The sequence below is a fragment of the Pocillopora damicornis genome, chromosome 13, assembly GCF_964200805.1.
Source record: "Pocillopora damicornis chromosome 13, jaPocDami1.2, whole genome shotgun sequence".
Taxonomy (NCBI): Eukaryota; Metazoa; Cnidaria; class Anthozoa; order Scleractinia; family Pocilloporidae; genus Pocillopora; species Pocillopora damicornis.
The window spans coordinates 5584958-5603287 of record NC_142682.1 but is presented as its reverse complement, the minus strand read 5'-3'; the positions used below and the strand labels follow the sequence as shown (position 1 = coordinate 5603287).

Sequence of the window (18330 nt, the reverse complement as noted above, 5' to 3'; positions counted from 1 at the left end):
AAATCATCAGTTGTGGGAACGATTAATTTTGTCGTGCTCCAGGGCTCCTTTCCAAATAATTTTTAAAAAGTGAATCTAAAAAAAAAGATTTCTGTCCCTCATCAAATTGTTGTTGTTCAAAAGCCTCTGCTTCTCTCCATAGAAATAAGCAAAATTTAGTTTCTTCGTTTTATTAGTCACCGTTTGAAAGCCTTTGAAAATAACATTAGATGTCAAAGAGCTAATTAACGAGCTTCCGATTTTGAGTTTAATTTCTACTCTATAGCGATAAAAAGACATGTAACTCTAGGACAATTACAACAGGTAATCACACATCATGTTTTCAACACCAGCTATAACAAGAATGTAGATATTTGTTTCTTTTTATATGACCATGTATGGCTTGTTGGTCTAGTGGCATGATTCTCGCTTAGGGTGCGAGAGGTCCCGGGTTCGACTCCCGGACAAGCCCTGCGATTTTGTTAGTCCAAATTTTTTAATAGGAGAAATGATACATTGTAGGATTTATAACGCGCGCCCTTCCCGAGGTAATTGTACGTTAAAAAGCTTTTTTATTGAATTTAATTTTTGAACCAACATGTCGCAGCCAACAAAATGACACGTGCATGGAATCCTCTTTCGCAGATGCCTATGCAACTTTGTTATTAAAAGTAAAAAATTTCTGAAGTAAGAATTTGAAAAGTTGTCACTTATCCCTCTTTACAAGCTCAAAACTTACCATCTCTCTCATTTTATTTACAAACTATCGACATTGCTGGTCCCAGCAGTATGCAGGACGGGTGTCATGTGAACTTCGTTTTAGACCTCGCTCACCATAAAGTCTCTGTGTCTCAGTGGTAGAACATCGGAGCGCGGAATCCGAAGGTCTGAGGGTCGATTCCTCTTGGGGACTCAGAATTTTTTCTCTGTCCCACGCTCGTGACAAGACGAAAAACATCTTTCTTTAGCTGTCATGTATGTCATGTCATGTATATTCTGGATCGAAGTATATTTTTTACAAATTATGAACTCTTTTAGATCCTTCAATGTTTCCTTAAATGAAAATAAAAAAAGAGAGAAAAATCCGATTTGCGATGGATAAATTTTGTTCTAAACTGGTCCGTGTGAGGCTTGAACTCACGACCTTGGCGTTATCAGCACCACGCTCTGCCGACTGAGCTAACGGACCACACGCTAGTGAAAGTGATTCTTGATGCAGTAAAAAAGGACCGTCGACTAATGGATGAATTAATTAATAAATAACTAAATTTTTATGAATTAATACATAACTAAAGTAAAACAGCAGAAAAATTTATCTGTGTTTGTGTTCCTTGTTTTCTGCTTTTACTAGCAAAACTAGCGGCTCTTAATGGGTGACGGCTTTGACGGCCAACAGTTAAAATGTTGGCCAGTTTACCGCTAACGGTTTACATCTTTCCATTGTTATAACCAAAATTATTTTTTACGGTTTTCTTTACCTACGACCAACGGTTTAAAAATTGTCCTGGTGAAATATTTCGGCCGTTTAATGGCGACCGGTTGTCCCAGTGAGAGCCTCCTACCAGAGTTCACAGTGACCACAAAGCCGAAAAATGAATCGTCACACATTGATACATTTATCCTGATGTATATTGGAATGCAGAAGAGCCCCGTTGAGTCGATATGACGACTGGACAGAAAAGCAGATCGAAGTACCGAAGATGCTTGTAAATGAGAAATGACTTACAAATTATCTAGAGAGTTCAAGTTCATATCTTCTCTTGAGCTAATTTTTCTTTAATTAGAAAAATAATTAAGCCTTCCAATTGAATTTTCTAAGTTTAAAATCTGCGTTAACCTTGCCATCTTGCTTCGTTTGTTAATTAACGAAACTGAACGTGGAGCTCGGTGTCGGTAATTTTCGGTCTGCGTGTTTTGGTTAGAAAAGTCATTAGAATTACAAATTATTTTATGAATTAATATTTGTATTTGCGCTCAGTCTTGCACGTGAAAAGAGCTTAGAAAACCATGTCAAATTTTAGGGTTTTTTTGCAGCTTTTGTGCAACCGGGAAAACAATTCATTTATTTCCTTTTGCCTCTGTTATGGTCATGGCCTTTCCGATTTCTTCAGCTGTATCGAGTGGTTCAGATTTGACGTCAAGTATTGATAGATGGAATTTGGTAACGACTTTGCTTCAGGTAAATAATTTTTGTATTAATACGGTTTGGATAGAAGTTGAGCGTTCGTATTATTCGTTGTTGTTCTTGTAAGATTAATTCATAAAGTTAAATGTGAGAATGAGTGATAAAATGCACAAGGCGCAATTTATTTCAGACCAATGCGCCAATAATGTGGGAAGTAAAAATTTCTTTCGTTGCCTTGAAATTTGCGATGTGGCCGTCATGGCGGCTGCCACTCATGATTGCACTTTGATCTTACGTTAACTCCGTTGAGACCCTTACGACTTACGGGTGCGCATGATGCGCATATGCCACATTCTTTCTTGCATATTCTGTAAGTAACATCTGTTAAATAGAGCGAATTTTCCCGCTTAAAAAAATTACGGTGCTCAGAGATACGCATGCACTGCTTTTTTTTTTCGCAAAAGTGAGTTTCAGTATCAATTTAATTTAATATCTTTCCATACTGTAATATTGATACTATTGGTAAAAAAATCAGTGAAGTAAAGTGATCAATTTTATTGCCATCCTTTTCCAGTTTTTGTCTTTCAATATTCACCAGGAGCACATCACTTGGAGCCTCCAACTGCTCTGTATTTTTGTCACGGCGTTTTCACAGACAAGTCTATTTTTAGTTTGAATTTACTGCGAACTAAGACTCCCCACGAGAGCACATCGACCAATCAGGATTAGCGCCTGATTAACTTCTAGCTTTACTCGTTAATATATCGAAAGAAAAACAGCAGAGAGATGCAAAGCTTCTTGCGATAGTTCGAGTGCAGGTCATATGAACAAAGGCGTCCCAAGCTCACGTCTCGATAAAAAGCAAACGATTAATTCATGAAAGCGTCACATGTTGTGTGACTCGGTGTTAACGTACGGAGGAACCGTTGAGAATTTGAGCATGCTATAAGGAATAGTATGGGGAACGAAGTATGGTCGATTTACAACGATAAATATTTCGAAATATGAACATTTTACACGTTAAATCAATAGAATCTACTCACATCTTTTGTGTCCGTTGTGGTTTCCGGCGTACTATGCCGTTTAAAGCTTGCTTTGCCGTCATTGTTTTTCCCGTTATACAACGGTCGAAATAGAAGTGCGCAGCGTTGACTTCGTCTTATAACAGGAATAACAGTGAACTTGGGACACTTGTGGTGTGAATATTTTGAAAATACCTCGAGAAGCAGCAGTTCCGAGGAAAGTTCTCGTAAAGATGAACCTGATTCTTGACTGTTCAGTGATCAAAGCAACAGTAGGCACCGTGAATTTTGCCGCATGCGGCAATTATCGACTTGAGTTTGGACTCTTTTCATGAAATTTCTTTAGAGGGGCCAGAATCAGAAGACGGATGACCTTTAATACACACGAAAATTTAAAAAAAAATACAAATAAAAATACAACGATGATCCGCAGTCTCGCGAATTTTTTTCGCAAATGTGAAAAATTTGCAAAGGATAGTGGAATACATAAGGAAAGTAAGGATTGGAATACTGGAATACAGCAAAAGAAAGGCGGAATTTGCGTAGTTTTGATATGAAGACGTCCCTGCATAGGGCCACCATTTTTTTCTTCGCGTTTCATGGATCTTATTACCCAAGTAAGCTCGAGTAGCCTATTTCCCGCGAAAAGATAGTCTAAAAATATACCGTCCTGTGAAAACGCCGTGACATAGGCCTAGTACGGGAGTTGAAGGCTCCAACTGATGGGCTCCTGTATTCACTTAATAAACTACAGGTGTCTCATACTCAGAAAAAGGTTTATTTCTTTAAAACTCTATTGACATCACCCAAGTTAATTAAATAAATAAAATTCGATTCATTCAATCCTTGAACCGGGGTACTCATGTGACCTTTTTGCTTGTCATCAGAGCTATAAAATAAGGTGTCTTTTCCACCAGAGCCTTTTATTTATGTCCCATTGCATGGAATGAACACTATACTTAGAATGTTTGTTCTAAGTCATTTTTTCTGTTCTCAAGAATGTATGCAAAATGATATGATTGAAATGATTGAAAGGCGGAATTTGCGTAGTTTTGATATGAAGACGTCCCTGCATAGGGCCACCATTTTTTTCTTCGCGTCTCATGGATCTTATTACCCAAGTAAGCTCGAGTAGCCTATTTCCCGCGAAAAGATAGTCAAAAAATAAACCGTCCTGTGAAAACGCTGTGACATAGGCCTAGTACGGGAGTTGAAGGCTCCAACTGATGGGCTCCTATATTCACTTAATAAACTACAGGTGTTTCATACTCAGAAAAAGGTTTATTTCTTTAAAACTCTATTGACATCACCCAAGTTAATTAAATAAATAAAATTCGATTCATTCAATAAAAAAGGCGTCAGACTCTTGGCGGGAAAATTTGGACCAATAAGCATAGAGTTTCCATGGCAACTTTTCGGACAAAATTTTAACAAGGCTTCCTTTAAAATTTACCGCTAAGAAATAAGAAAATAACAAATTGTGCAAAAAGTTGAAAGGGAACGCCAATTTTTCGCTCAGAAATACGTAAATAACTTGAGAATTTCGTTATTTGCCTTAAAAATTTTCAAGTCTATCTCCTGACCTTCGCTTTTCGACGTCAACTCTTTGCATGAGGTGATGGATGTAAGTTCGTAACAGAAAAGCATCATGGCAAGATATTGTAAGTCCAGTGAGAAATATGCCGGTTATCCTAAGTTTTGGTTGATTTATCAAGTCAAAGTTTGCTTTATTTTCTGTCATATAGCTTGCCATCATGTTTCAGCACAATGAAAGGCTTTAAAAGCGGCCACTTGTCGAATGCAACGCAGGGGACAGAAAGAAAATCCCCAGAAAATTTTATATGCAGGTTCAGAACTAAATTCCATCAATTAAAATTTCTTTTTTGGATATAAAGTAAATAAAAAAGAAAAAAAATAGTTGTTGGAGCATACATCTTTAATTTAGTTTTCACCACGAAAGCTAGGGCATTGCAAAATTAACTTCCAAGTTTATTCAGCTAAATTGGCGAAGACATGAGATGTGCGACTTAATTTTGGGATATTATTGAATTAATCGAGTCTGTTTTAATTTGCACTTCCGATTTGCAGTTTTATTTGAAAAACTAACGAGCCCTATGAAATTTCGAACCGTTTTGAGCAAATGATATAATAATTTGTAAATTTTCTTGTACACTAAATAGATTTGTAAAGAGCTACCATTTTGCTACTGTTACTCAATAATTCCAAAGTTCTTATCTTTGTTGTATCCATCCAAATTCAGTCATTCTAGTATCTTCTCTTGACCACAATCTTTATCCACTGTATACTCTCCGTGATCCTTTTAAGAACTTTGCTCCCCCTGAAGATGAAAGAGAAATTTGATGAGAGGATGCTTGTAAACTTTCTACGAAGGCTGAAAGCCATGGGAATCAGTTTGAAGTTTGAAGTATTTCCTTCGATCTTCTTTGCTCCACAAGAAGTTTAACAAGGCAAATTCCAAAAAAGTTTAAGTTCTATTCACATTCAAGAAAAGGCTACCGAGTCATTTAGTAGAAAAGTCGCCTTTCATCAATGTAGAATTTCCCTTGAAATTTTTTAACATAATTAGGATTTATTCAGTCGAACTTCTAGTTAAGAGCCGCTCAGACTAAGTGATGTACTCGTGTCAACTGATAGAACTAAATCAGCAATACAACTCGTGCAGCTCTCTGATAGAGCCTGAGACGATATCAACCAAAGGGAATGCTCACCTATTAATGTACTCACAAAAGAATGGTTCTCTTTACCTTCTTTACTGGGCCATTTATCTCATTCCTCTCGGGGCGGAACCTTTTTCTTCATCACGAAAATAACGTCTTCGACCCCCGACGGCTAGCGTATTTTACTGAAAACTTTGCGATTGTTGATGAATATAGCCGGAATAACAATTGCAGCCAATAATCGGCTAGATTGTCGCAGATTTAGCACGGAGTTACGTTTTTTATGCCTATCTGGATAAACATGCATGAAGAAGAATGACAGGCATTTTGTGTTCTGAATGCGAACTTGGAAAGAGGAAAAAAAATTAAGAGTAAACGAGCTCATGGATATAAATCTTTATTTCGAAATTGTATGAATAATTAATTGAAATTTGGGCCAGATTTTCGCACAGCACCGTATTTTATTAGACGCTGCAGCACTTCTCAAAACGCTGCAGCACGTCTTATCACTGGAACTAAACGATACGAGCACATCACACCTGCCCTTTGAGAACTACACTGACTGCCTGTTGAGTCACGGGTTATGCTCAAAGTTCTGCTCATCACTTTCATGATTATCCATGGACTTTGTCCAGCCTACTTGTCATCCCTCCTTCAACAACTACCCGCAACGAAGCCTACGCTCATCCTCTAAACTACTTTTTACTGTCCCTACTGTGAACTCTGTGACATACGATAAACATGCCTTTTCTTTCTCCGCACCTATATTATGGAACAGTCTACCGGATTCTGTTAACAATACAACATCTCTTTCATCTTTTAAATCTTCCCTCAAAACATTCTTGTTTCGGAATTTTTGTTTTTGATTTATTTTACGAGTAACTGTACCTAGCTTTCATGTCACATAATTTTTAATAAATTATTTCATTTATTTTATTTATTACTGTTATAAGAAACATTTTTTAGGTTTTAACTAATTTATTTTTTCTATATAGTAATGTAAGCGCTTTGATTTTTCTAAATGCGCCCAAAAAACTTTATTATTATGTATTATATAAAGTGTTCTTGGATAAAGAAAACAATTGCAGAAACAATATTTGCCTCAGGGACTAAGGCTTTTCTGTTTACAATAGTATGGGGCTGTGCAGAAAATCTTACCTAACAAAGCTAAAATCAAGAGATCTCTTTATTATTCTTTTATCAACCCTTCCAAACGTCTTCCAAGTTATCATGAAGACTGATGTGACATTTGAGTGACGTATCAGGGATCATAGCGAAGAGAAAAGGGTGTAGTAAGCCTTAAGTGATATTGGTGCCATGCACGTTAACTACGGAATGAAGAGTAATGATTATTTCTTTTGCCTTTTTGACTTTTCAAACAAAGGAATAAAGAAATTTTTTTGTTTCACTCATCTACTGTTAAAGCCACTGATTTTGTAACATTCCTAGCCTTGTTACACTGCCTTCAAAAGAAATTTATGTCGTGTATTCACAGCTATTCTCGAAGGACGGCGAGTCATCTGCTATTAGTGTGACAGGTATTCGCGATCCGCAGTCTTTACCAAGATCTGTTGGATCATAGTATCGAGACCTTAACTCGGTTACTCTTTTGAAACGATTAAATGAAGCATACGAAAGGTAAGAGAATTAGTGACACACTTGGCTGCACCCCGTGTTCCATTGTATTGTTATTATCAAATGTTGACGTCATCTAGTACTGAGCAGAAAACTATTAATTAAGTATAAGTTAACGGTCATGCGCTTTACAATATCAATCAACAAAAATAGCCTTGTTAATTTCCGCTCGCTTTCTCGAAAAAACTTTCGAGAGTATTCATGAACGGATTTAATTAAATGCGTGAGCTATATAGCCTTACGAGTATTTTTCGGTTTCCATCCAATTAATTTTGGTTTCAACTCAATAAATCACGAAAACTCCTCTGAATTCGCTTAAAGGCTGAGGATATAAATGGTATACCAAGCAGTCGGTAATACAGAAACTCTACCAGGAGTTCGAGCACTTCTTTCAAGTGGTGATCTTCTATGGCACTTAGGTGGCTTTTCATTGCGACCCTGTTGTGTCTATCTTTTTACTTCAACAAATCAGGTATTTATAATTCGAAAGAGTAATGACTACCAACGAATCCTGAAAAAACACTCAAAGGCAGGTTATCTATCATGCTTGCTAAGAAAAGAAAAAGCAGTCGTGTCTCATATCGACATCAAATACTATTGCTCATAGACCTACCTTAGACCGTTATATATGTTACTATGTTGGACGTACGGTTATTAAACGTTTGGATAACATAAAGCTCGTGACAATCGAAAGGAAAATTTTGTTTACGTTTTTTGTAAAAATGCTTTCTCGCGACTTTAGGGATTTAGTATATTCGGCGATCCATCGTTATTACGGATAGCCGGTAGGTGTTGACTTTAAAGAAATTAAAGCTGTGTGCTGCACTGAGGCCTGCTTTATCTGATAATACGGATGATGAAACAAAAGCCAGCTTTAGTGGTGAGAAGCGAAGAAATACCGGAGTATTTATATTTTATTTAGCGGATGATGCGGAAACTAGATATGGATGTGACCTTCTCATGAAGTTAACTGACGCAGCAAATAAGCAAGAATGACGAATAAATAACTTACACAAAGGGTATTTTCATCCTGACGTAAGCCTAAACAAATAAAACTAAATGATTCGAGAAGTGATCCTGAGAACTAAAAAACTTATCGAGCAAATACAACTTTTTTATTCGTCCGAGTTTTAACAGTCAAGCGTAGAGCACCTATAAGGGTATCATGACCTTACGCTACAGCTTCGCAAATATTCAGACGAATCAATGAATTTATGAATAAGAAAAAAAAAATCGATCAAAGCTTTTGATAAAGTTATTTACATGAATCACAATGTCACGCTACAGTCAAAACTACAAGATCGGAAGCCATCCTGCACCGTGACCGGTGACCAAAATTAACTTCTGACAATCTTAACTCTAAACTCTGTTGGCCGGTTCATTAAACTAAGGGAAAATTAACGTTTTGTCACAGCTAATTGCTGGCCCAGACGTTTTCTCACCAGACAATGGCTAAGGGATGTTTAAGCGGATCATTAATAAGGCAAAAAAAAAGAAAAAGAGACACGTTTTTTCTGTCAGCATTACACCCCTTCTCAATTTATCAACAAAAACCTATGTCAGCTAGATAATATATATATCTTACGACTCCTTTCAGAAACCGAAAAACTGCAATCGAAATATTGGCCACAATCTAGTCCTCTTGAGTGTGTCAACCTAAAGCTATCTACCTAAAGCATTGAATTTGCCGAATAAATGTGTGCTATGTCGTTTTTTCATTGTCTTGGTTGCAATAGCCTGTCCAACAAGGAAAGGACAAAGCAAATGAAGACTAAAACTCACGGAAAACGTTGTGATTCAGAACAGCCCAATGTAGTTCTGTCCTGTCAAACTGTCAACTGACATCGTAGTCATTGCTAATTCTTTCTTAAAATTCGTTTTGAGTCTCGCAAAGGCTGGCCAACTTTGAACTTGATAAAAGAAGCAGGAGAGGAAACATTTAAAGACAGGTTTATCACATCTTTTTGTCGATTGTTCAGATTTACAAAGAATACTTTACATATCAAGGAAATATGGTTATTTTGAGCTCGATGATTAGATGGATAGAGTAGTTAATTTTTTTTACAAGAGCTCCATACGAATGAATGAGATATCCTTCCTCAAACAGTCTGAGGTTTTTTTTTGAAGCCCTTCCGTCTGTGCTGAAGAGAACTTGTTGAGGAATCGGGTCAAAATTTTATACAACGTACTTTCATAGCAAGTAAGCTGGCAATTTTTGGGTTCGGTCGACGAAAACTAGTAAAAACCAGAAATATATTATTTTCATAAGTGGCACACACACAAAAAGGATAAATCAAAGGAAAATTAGTCCTCTGACATGGAATTTAAACTTGGTGTTTGGACTGACTCACTGATTTAATTTAGAGGTGGAGAATCCTGAATACGAATTGCGACGGTCTAAAGCTGAAAGCTCCAAGACTTTTCTTCCCAATGCTCATGCCTCCCAAATGCGAGCCTCTCAGGCCCTTTTAAATTGAAGGTTGCTACCTTACAGTCAGATGACAAGGAAAGGAAGAGAAGGAAAAAAGGTCGCCTATCAACTCATTTTTGCGTGTTTTTTCCAGAGGTGTGTGACTCTTAACATGCCAGAAAATCTGATGAAAACAAAAACAAAAGAACACAAAAAGGGAAAGAAAAAAACAAACAAACATAAAACCTGTCGGTTAAAAATGACGAAGAATCTTTCAGGGTAGACATTCATCAACCGAGTATTGTTTGCAGCTTAGCTGAATTCGTGAAATCCTTTGACTACACAATCACATTTGGTCTCATCTCATTTAAGGTGCTCTAAACCAAGGCTATGAGGATGTTTACGTTTCTCTGAGAGGACGCGATTCAGACGACTGTGGCACGTTGATTCAACCATGCAAGTCCATCGCCAAGGCAGTTCAACGAGTGGACATAGGTGGATACATTTATCTCGATGGCACTGGCACGGAACGAAAACCCTATGACTGCGGGTTGTCAGTGGTATCCAACCAGCAATCTCGTATTATTGTCCAGAAGAGTTTGACGATTGAAGGTTTTAAGTCCAGGTCTTATGTGTCATGTGTCAATGGTTTCCATTTCGTTAAGACAGATAGTCGACCGTTAGGGATCTTTCTGTCTGGTATTGTTTTCCAGAAAACGCCGTTAACCTTTCAAGACAGTGATAATCTAACGATTTCAAGTTGTTCTTTCAAAGAAAGTTTCACTGCAGTAAGCGTTTACGCAAAAAGTAACAGTGTAATTCGTATAAACATTGATGGCTTTTCTTCCTTCGAGAACAACACTTCTTGTCTAGATGTCATTTGGCGAAACCCCTCTCAGGTGGGTGATCGAGCGATATTTATAGATATGAAACATATCATGTTTACTGGAAACAGACTTGGCAAACAGCTTGCAAGGGGTTTAGTTACAATCAAATCAGAACTGGAGCAACCACCTCGTTTGCACGTCCAAATCTCTTGTTTGCACGTCACAGCGACAAAAAACCATGGGTATTTTGTAAATCTTAATTTATCGGAAGCTGTCACGAGTGAAATGTATACAGATGTCGTATTAGTCAACAATACCGTTACTGAACCGAGCTCCGGTGGGAAAAGGTACGACACGGTAAACAGCTTGTTCAGCTCTCTAACTAAGAAAACACATGCAACCTTCCGTAACCTAACATGTTCCCACAGCCGTTTTTTGCGATGTATCAAAATTCAGTCTAAAGAGTCGCAAGTGGAAATTCAGAATTCGTCGTTTATAGAACTGCAAATTCCAGACGAACGCGGGGGAGCGATTTTCTTTAATTCAACGTTACGTGGGTCCCTTAGGCTTTTCAACAACATGCTTTATCGAATCATAGCTAAGGGCGGCGGAGCTCTGTTCGCACACAGTGAATATGGAACCCTGCATCTACAAATCATGGATTGTAACTTTACTAACATATGCGACAGTGTTAGCCTCATGTTAAGAAATGGAAAAGTGGTCATTGAGGATTCTTCTTGGAGAAACAATAATTGGTCGGTGGGTGGAACCCTGTCTGTTATCAACACAGGTGGTAATACTGATTTAATTATTTCTGGATGTACGTTTATTCATAACGCTGTTAATGCGCAGGAAATCACTGTTGTGGCGTATAAACGTAAAGCAGGCAACGTTACGATTGCAAACAGCGAAATGCTTAGCCAAAAAACTGGCAAAAGTCGGGCGGTGTACATAACTTCAAACTTCAGGACCAGCCTTCTTAACGTTATAGTAAGGTCGTACTTCGACGCGCTGGTTATCACAGGTTGGGATCCTTATGTACTCAATTCTTCATCGGATGCTTATCCCTTTTTCTTGTCAATTTTCAACTGCACCTTCCAGGATAGTGTCAGGGCTATTAATGCAACTTCACCCGACCCATCTCATGTGGAATTGAGAATTGTGAATACCATTTTCATCACAAGAAAAACTAGCGACGACTTATTTGGACTTCATTTCTTTATCTTACCTCTGAAGATAATCCACCGTCCGGACGTTATCGTCGATTTGGACAATGTAACATTTGCCTCTTCGCCTTGCAACCTCTTGGCTTTTCTATTTTCAGGCAATAAATCTATTCGCATCAAAAGGTCTCAATTCACTAACTGCTTTTGTTCGAATGAATGGGAATGGGTTGGCATAACAAGTAATTACGGTGTGTACACATTCTCTGCTGGTGCCATTTCGATTTTTTCAGGCCGTGATCACAAGTTGAGCCAAGGATGTGTCGACGTTAAAGACAACAACGATACGCACCCTATTTGGGAATATCAGGCTCACGTAGAGTTTGAAGATACGTTATTCGAGGGTAATGGAGGAAAGATTTCTGGTGGTGTACAAGTGTGTAATGGTAACACAACCTTTAACAGATGCCGCTTCAACAATAATTTTGCTGCTGAACAATCTGGTCATGTTTATCTAGCCTATGGAACTGGAAAAGCAGATTTCATTGACTGTATATTTAACTCGTCAGCAGAAAACCTGAAACTCAACAAGACGACTTTTCGAAAGTCGGCATTCGTGAAGTCAGACAGTGGAGGACCAATTGGCCTTAAAAACACAACCATGTCCTCTTTCTATCCACAAAGTTATGCGGGCTATCCCGTATTTGACATCTCCAGCGGAGGTTACGTTTATATGGATGATAATTCAACCATTCAATGCCCCATTGGCAGCAAGCTTGTGTTGGATAATGCCACGCATTTTGTTCAAGATGACTGCAATAGTAAATTTTGTAGGATAAATATTACAGTACTGAAGTACTTGTGTCTGTGCTGCATCCTAGACTCTTACAGCAGGATACGTGGATCTACTCGTGGATTATCGTTAAACAACACAGTAGAGTGTCTTCCATGCCCGTTTGGTGCCAGTTGTGTCAAAAGAAATATAGTGGCCAAACGTAACTATTGGGGTCATCTAAATAACTTATCAGTCCCACCATCACTGACGTTTATTGCCTGTCCAGAGCATTATTGCCGACAGCCAGGCCCAGGCGCAAACGGTTATAACAGTTGCTCAGGGAACAGAAGAGGAATTCTGTGTGGTGAATGCACTCCAGGATACAGTGCAACTGTGTTCTCACCAGAGTGTCTAAAGGACGAGGAATGTGAAAACTATTGGTTCTGGGTATTGACATTCTTATTAACGATTGTATTATCGTTATACCTATTAAGAAAACCACCAACTTTAAGTTTTCTTCTCGATAAGATAATTTGGTTTAGAAGGAAAGAAAGCCCACAAGAAGACAGCACGTTTCATGAAGCCGACCACAACACAGAAAACGCATATATAAAAATAACTTTTTATTTCTATCAAGTTGCTGAAATTTTGATGGTCAGTTCTAAAGAGAGCCTTCTGCAAACGGTGCCAGGTATCTCTGCAGTTATCGCTGTGTTCAACTTTAAGCTACGCGCCCTTAATAAAGGGCTCGGTTGCCCTTTCCCTGGGCTAACATCGGTGACAAAACAACTGGTTCTTTCCGGTACCGTTTTCTTGACAATGGCTGACGTTGCTCTCGTTTATTTCGTCCACTGTGTTATCAACATAATTAGGCGCAACCAAAAGCCATCCCTCATCCATTACATGGCCGTCACCATGGAAGTGTTGCTTTTAGGTTACGAAAGACTGGCTGAAAGTTGCTTCAAACTGATGACCTGTGTATCAATCGGATCTGAAATGCGGCTTTTTATCGATGCAAATGTTACATGCATGCAGTGGTGGCAGTATCTCGTTCTCGCCTGCATTGCTGTGTTTATTGTCCCCTTCATTGTCGTTCTTTACCTCGGATCATCCAAGCTTTACAAGGGTTCAATGAAAGAAACTGAATTTCTTGCTGCGTGCATGCTTCCATTGCCATTTCTTGTCTATTGGCTTCTTAAGAAAACCAAGAAACGACCAGGGAATGAATCTCTTGCAGTACAAGCTGTGAACAAAGATGTCATGGAAGTACTTCATGGTCCTTTCCGTCCACCTAAGAGCGACGATAAAGGGACACTCTACTGGGAGAGCGTGCTGATTGGCCGAAGATTCATTCTACTAGCTTGTCACTCGTTTATAACAAGCCCAATGCTGCGAATGATTGCCATGGCTACAGCTTGCTCTCTGATAGCACTCCACCATGTCTTAAAGTATCCATTTCGAAATGTGATAGCTAACAGAGTCGAGACATTGTCCCTTACTGCTTTGTTAATTATTTCCATAATTAATCTTACCAAAGCAACCCTGATATCATTTGGTATCACGGTCATCGGGCCTTACGGAAGTTTTCTTGATGTTATGGAATGGTTCGAGGTTGGTGTACTGGGGATTGTACCGGTATTAGTGTCCGTTTTGGTCATTAGTGCCATTCTCTCTCAACTCCTCCGCGTTTTGTTATTTCTTTTCGAGCAAGCTGGCAGACTTTGTCATCGGTCTGGCAACACTCATTGCTCCAGGGACGAACAGACAAGGCCCCTCTTGGATGTTGCTAAGTGAGAACGTCAAAGCGTTTTTTTCCAAGTTTTATCGGAAAACTTCGGAGAAATGATTGTTACAAGTTCAAGATAATTTCTTTCCAACTTTTACGGCAAACGTTTTTATTTTCTCTATGCGAGGATCAAAATAGAAAAGTTAAGGGTCCGAAAAACTCCGTTACAGGTGTGAAGTAAATTCACCTTCAGTACAAAAGCAAAGAGATTCGGTTTAGGCCAAAGAACAAGTATACCTTTATCTCATAAGTATATTTATAGAAAAAAATGTTTTCAAATGGGCTGCCAATAGAGATCTAAATATTACGGTTTCGAGTTCTCATTAAAGCCTTAGTTTAGCTTTAGCTATTCTCACATCTTAAACGGTCGGTGAAGTTGTACGACTTTTCAAAAGTAGGAAAGTGTGTCACTCCATACCTGTGTCGAGTTTCGAGCCAGTTGGAGTAATTTTTGTAAATCTTATGGGGTGTGTAATACCTCATGTGACAACCTAGCCTCTACTCTTTCGGATAGCAAAATAATCTTAATTATTCCATTTGCTATGTTTATAAAATACTTCAATGGCAAATTTTAAGTTTTTTGTCTAATCAATCGGAAATGTGACGAGATATTTTTCAACCCTCACAGAGTGTGTTGATTTAAAACCCCTACTAAACATTTTTCTCATATGTATCAACGCTTACTTTAGATATTTTTTAAGGCCCTCTGTCATAGACTCAGCTCTCTCCCCCCCCCCCATTTTTTAAATTCTATGCATTTCTTTTGCATATATACATATTTTAAAAAATTCCAACTTTTTAAGAAAATAGGCTCGAGTAATTCGGCAAGTTGTTTTTGTTTTTGGACCTGGAAAACTTGCTAATTGATGCAAACAATTGTTTGTAAAGTACGGCTGGATGTAACCATTTGTTTTATCGTTGTTGTAGTTGCTATTTCTGAAGTAAGAATTTGAAAAGTTGTCACGTATCCCTCTTTACACGCTCAAAACTTACTCTTTCTCATTTTATTTACAAACTATCGACATTGCTGGTCCCAGCAGTATGCAGGACGGGTGTTATGTGAACTTCGTAATAGACCTCGCTCACCATATAGTCTCTGTGTCTCAGTGGTAGAGCATCGGAGCGCGGAATCCGAAGGTCTGAGGGTCGATTCCTCTTGGGGACTCAGAATTTTTTCTCTGTCCCACCCTCGTGACAAGACGAAAAACATATTTCTTTAGCTGTCATGTATGTCATGTCATGTATATTCTGGATCGAAGGATATTTTTTAGAAATTTTGAACTCTTTTAGATCCTTCAATGTTTCCTTAAATGAAAATAAAAAAAGAGAGAAAAATCCGATTTGCGATGGGTTAATTTTGTATTAAACTGGTCCGTGTGAGGCTTGAGCTCACGACCTTGGCGTTATCAGCACCACGCTCTGCCGACTGAGCTAACAGACCACACGCTAGCGAAAGCGATTCTTGATGCAGTAAAAAAGGACCGTCGACTAATGGATGAATTAATTAATAAATAAGTAAATTTTTATGAATTAATACATAACTAAAGTAAAACAGCAGAAAAATTTATCTGTGTTTGTGTTCCTTGTTTTCTGCTTTTACTGGCAAAACCAGCGGCTCTCAATGGGTGACGGCTTTGACGGCTAACAGTTAAAATGTTGGCCACTTTACCGCTAACGGTTTACATCTTTCCATTGCTATAACCAAAATTTTTAAAATCTGCGTTAACCTTGCCATCTTCCTTCGTTTGTTAATTAACGAAACTGAACGTGGAGCTCGGTGTCGGTAATTTTCGGTCTGCGTGTTTTGGTTAGAAAAGTCATTAGAATTACAAATTATTTATGAATTAAGAGAGTGTCTCTGTAAGAGCGGTCCGGTCGATTTTGCTTGAGACACGGAATTCGCTCATTTCTTGTGTGTTGTAAGACATTCATGTACCTACACTAAAACCACAATCCGTTTGATCGGATCTCTTTATTTTTCAGAGTTTTACGGAAATTAAATTTCACCCGTGCGAAGGCTTGTCGTGACACTTTTCAAGACTTTAATTTCAGACAACTTTGGAGGACAGTTTACAAAAAACTACGGAACTCAGCAAAAAACAAATACCACAGCCATGTATATTAACTCTATCTTACCTATCGAGGCGACTTTGGTAAACATCACGTTTCAATCAAGGAAACAGGAAGACTTGAATGACACCTTATCGGTTCGCTTAAGTCGCACACGCCAAAAGCGATCAAATTCAAAGTAAATTTTCGAAAAAGTGAGGCGTTCTTAACTGATCCAACTAACATAGCTAGGAAGTAGGTGCCATAGAAAAGGTAACTACAGCAAGGCAAATTCCAAAAAAATTTAAGTTCTATTCACATTCAAGAAAAGGCTACCGAGTCATTTAGTAGAAAAGTCGCCTTTCATCAATGTAGAATTTCCCTTGAAATTTTTTTACATTATTAGGATTTATTCAGTCGAACTTCTAGTTAAGAGGCGCTCAGATTAAGTGATGTACTCGTGTCAACTGGTAGAACTAAATCAGCAATACAACTCGTGCAGCTCTCTGATAGAGCCTGAGACGATATCAACCAAAGGGAATGCTCACCTGTAAATGTACTCACAAAAGAATGGTTCTCTTTACCTTCTTTACAGGGCCATTTATCTCATTCCTCTCGGGGCGGAACCTTTTTCTTCATCACGAAAATAACGTCTTCGACCCCCGACGGCCAGCGTATTTTACTGAAAACTTTGCGATTGTTGATGAATATAGCCGGAATAACAATTGCAGCCAATAATCGGCTAGATTGTCGCAGATTTGGCACGGAGTTACGTTTTTCATGCCTATCTGGATAAATGAATGAAGGGGTAAGTTTCTAAAGAAACTGTGGTGCTGCGTCGGTGGGAGAGTATAGCAGGTAATTTAGTGTTAACAACTGGGTTGAAAACGTAAATTAGCCACCGTAAAGAGTAAAAAAGCTGACGTTTCGAGCGTTAGCCCTTCGTCAGAGCGATTAGAGGAATTGTGGGTTGTGTATGGATTTATATGTAGAAAGTGGAGCTACGCCATTGGTGGGAATATGGTGACGAAAAAACAGGAATAAATTAGTTGAATGAAAAGCGCTCGTTGATTCCGAGGGGATTAAGGGTGCCGATTTGAAATATAAATTTTTGTTCTAGTGTTTTACAGCTTTCCGAACTGCCTAGATGTAAGGAAAGGCCGCAAACTGCCATATGCTGTTTAGAATGATAAGGAAGATTGAAGTGTCTAGCGACTGGCTTGGATGCGTCCTTGTCATTTATTTCCACATCGCGAAGGTGTTCTCGGAATCGGTCACCCAGTCGTCTTCCTGTCTCGCCTATGTATAACTTATTGCAATAAGTGCAAGTTATGCAGTAAATAACATTGGCGGAGGTACACGTAAAGTGATCAATGATCTTAATGGATCTTTTGGGTCCCGATATTTTTTGTACGTTGTGAATGAAAGGACAAGTTTTGCATCGTGAGCGAGCGCATTTAAAAGTTCCAGATTGGTCATTGGTTTGAAATGAACTCCTGACTAAAAAGTTGCCTATGTTTTTGTCACGTTTGAATGAAATAAGTGGGGATTGCGAAAAGATAGTGCCAGTCTCTGAATCGTTTTGGAGTAATTTAAAATTTTTAAGAATGATAGATTTAACTGCGTGGTTTATCTGGATAAACATGCATGAAGAAGAATGACAGGCATTTTGTGTTCTGAATGCGAACTTGAAAAGAGGAAACAAAATTAAGAGTAAACGAGCTCATGGATATAAATCTTTATTTCGAAATTGTATGAATAATTAATTGAAACTTGGGCCAGATTTTCGCACAGCACCGTATTTTATTAGACACTGCAGCACTTCTCAAAACGCTGCAGCACGTCTTATCACTGGAACTAAACGATACGTGCACATCAAAC

General features: G+C 38.4%; 1 protein-coding gene and 3 non-coding genes across 4 annotated transcripts; 2 read left to right on the top strand and 2 right to left on the bottom strand.

Annotated features, from left to right (window-relative positions):
• The first annotated feature begins 379 nt into the window (after positions 1-379).
• Positions 380-451, top strand: Trnap-agg (transfer RNA proline (anticodon AGG)). Its single transcript has one exon. It is a non-coding gene; the product is annotated as a tRNA-Pro (tRNA).
• A 644-nt stretch (positions 452-1095) lies between these two features.
• Trnai-gau (transfer RNA isoleucine (anticodon GAU)) lies at positions 1096-1168 on the bottom strand. Its single transcript has one exon. It is a non-coding gene; the product is annotated as a tRNA-Ile (tRNA).
• Positions 1169-7759: 6591 nt separating this feature from the next.
• Positions 7760-15734, top strand: LOC149035131 (uncharacterized). Its single transcript, XM_089192688.1, has 2 exons — positions 7760-7911; positions 10222-15734. The coding sequence occupies exons 1-2, from the start codon at positions 7848-7850 to the stop codon at positions 14406-14408; spliced, it is 4251 nt and encodes a 1416-aa protein (XP_089048814.1). The 5' UTR covers positions 7760-7847; the 3' UTR covers positions 14409-15734.
• A 34-nt stretch (positions 15735-15768) lies between these two features.
• Trnai-gau (transfer RNA isoleucine (anticodon GAU)) lies at positions 15769-15841 on the bottom strand. The gene has a single exon. It is a non-coding gene; the product is annotated as a tRNA-Ile (tRNA).
• Between the last annotated feature and the right edge of the window lie 2489 nt (positions 15842-18330).

What these genes read in the sequence shown, in the direction of transcription:
- LOC149035131 (XM_089192688.1), top strand. Translation starts at nt 7,848, where the DNA reads ATGGCACTTAGGTGGCTTTTCATTGCGACCCTGTTGTGTCTATCTTTT. An exon ending in TTTTTACTTCAACAAATCAG is followed by an intron (nt 7,912 to 10,221) that starts GTATTTATAATT and finishes ATCTCATTTAAG; the next exon opens with GTGCTCTAAACCAAGGCTAT.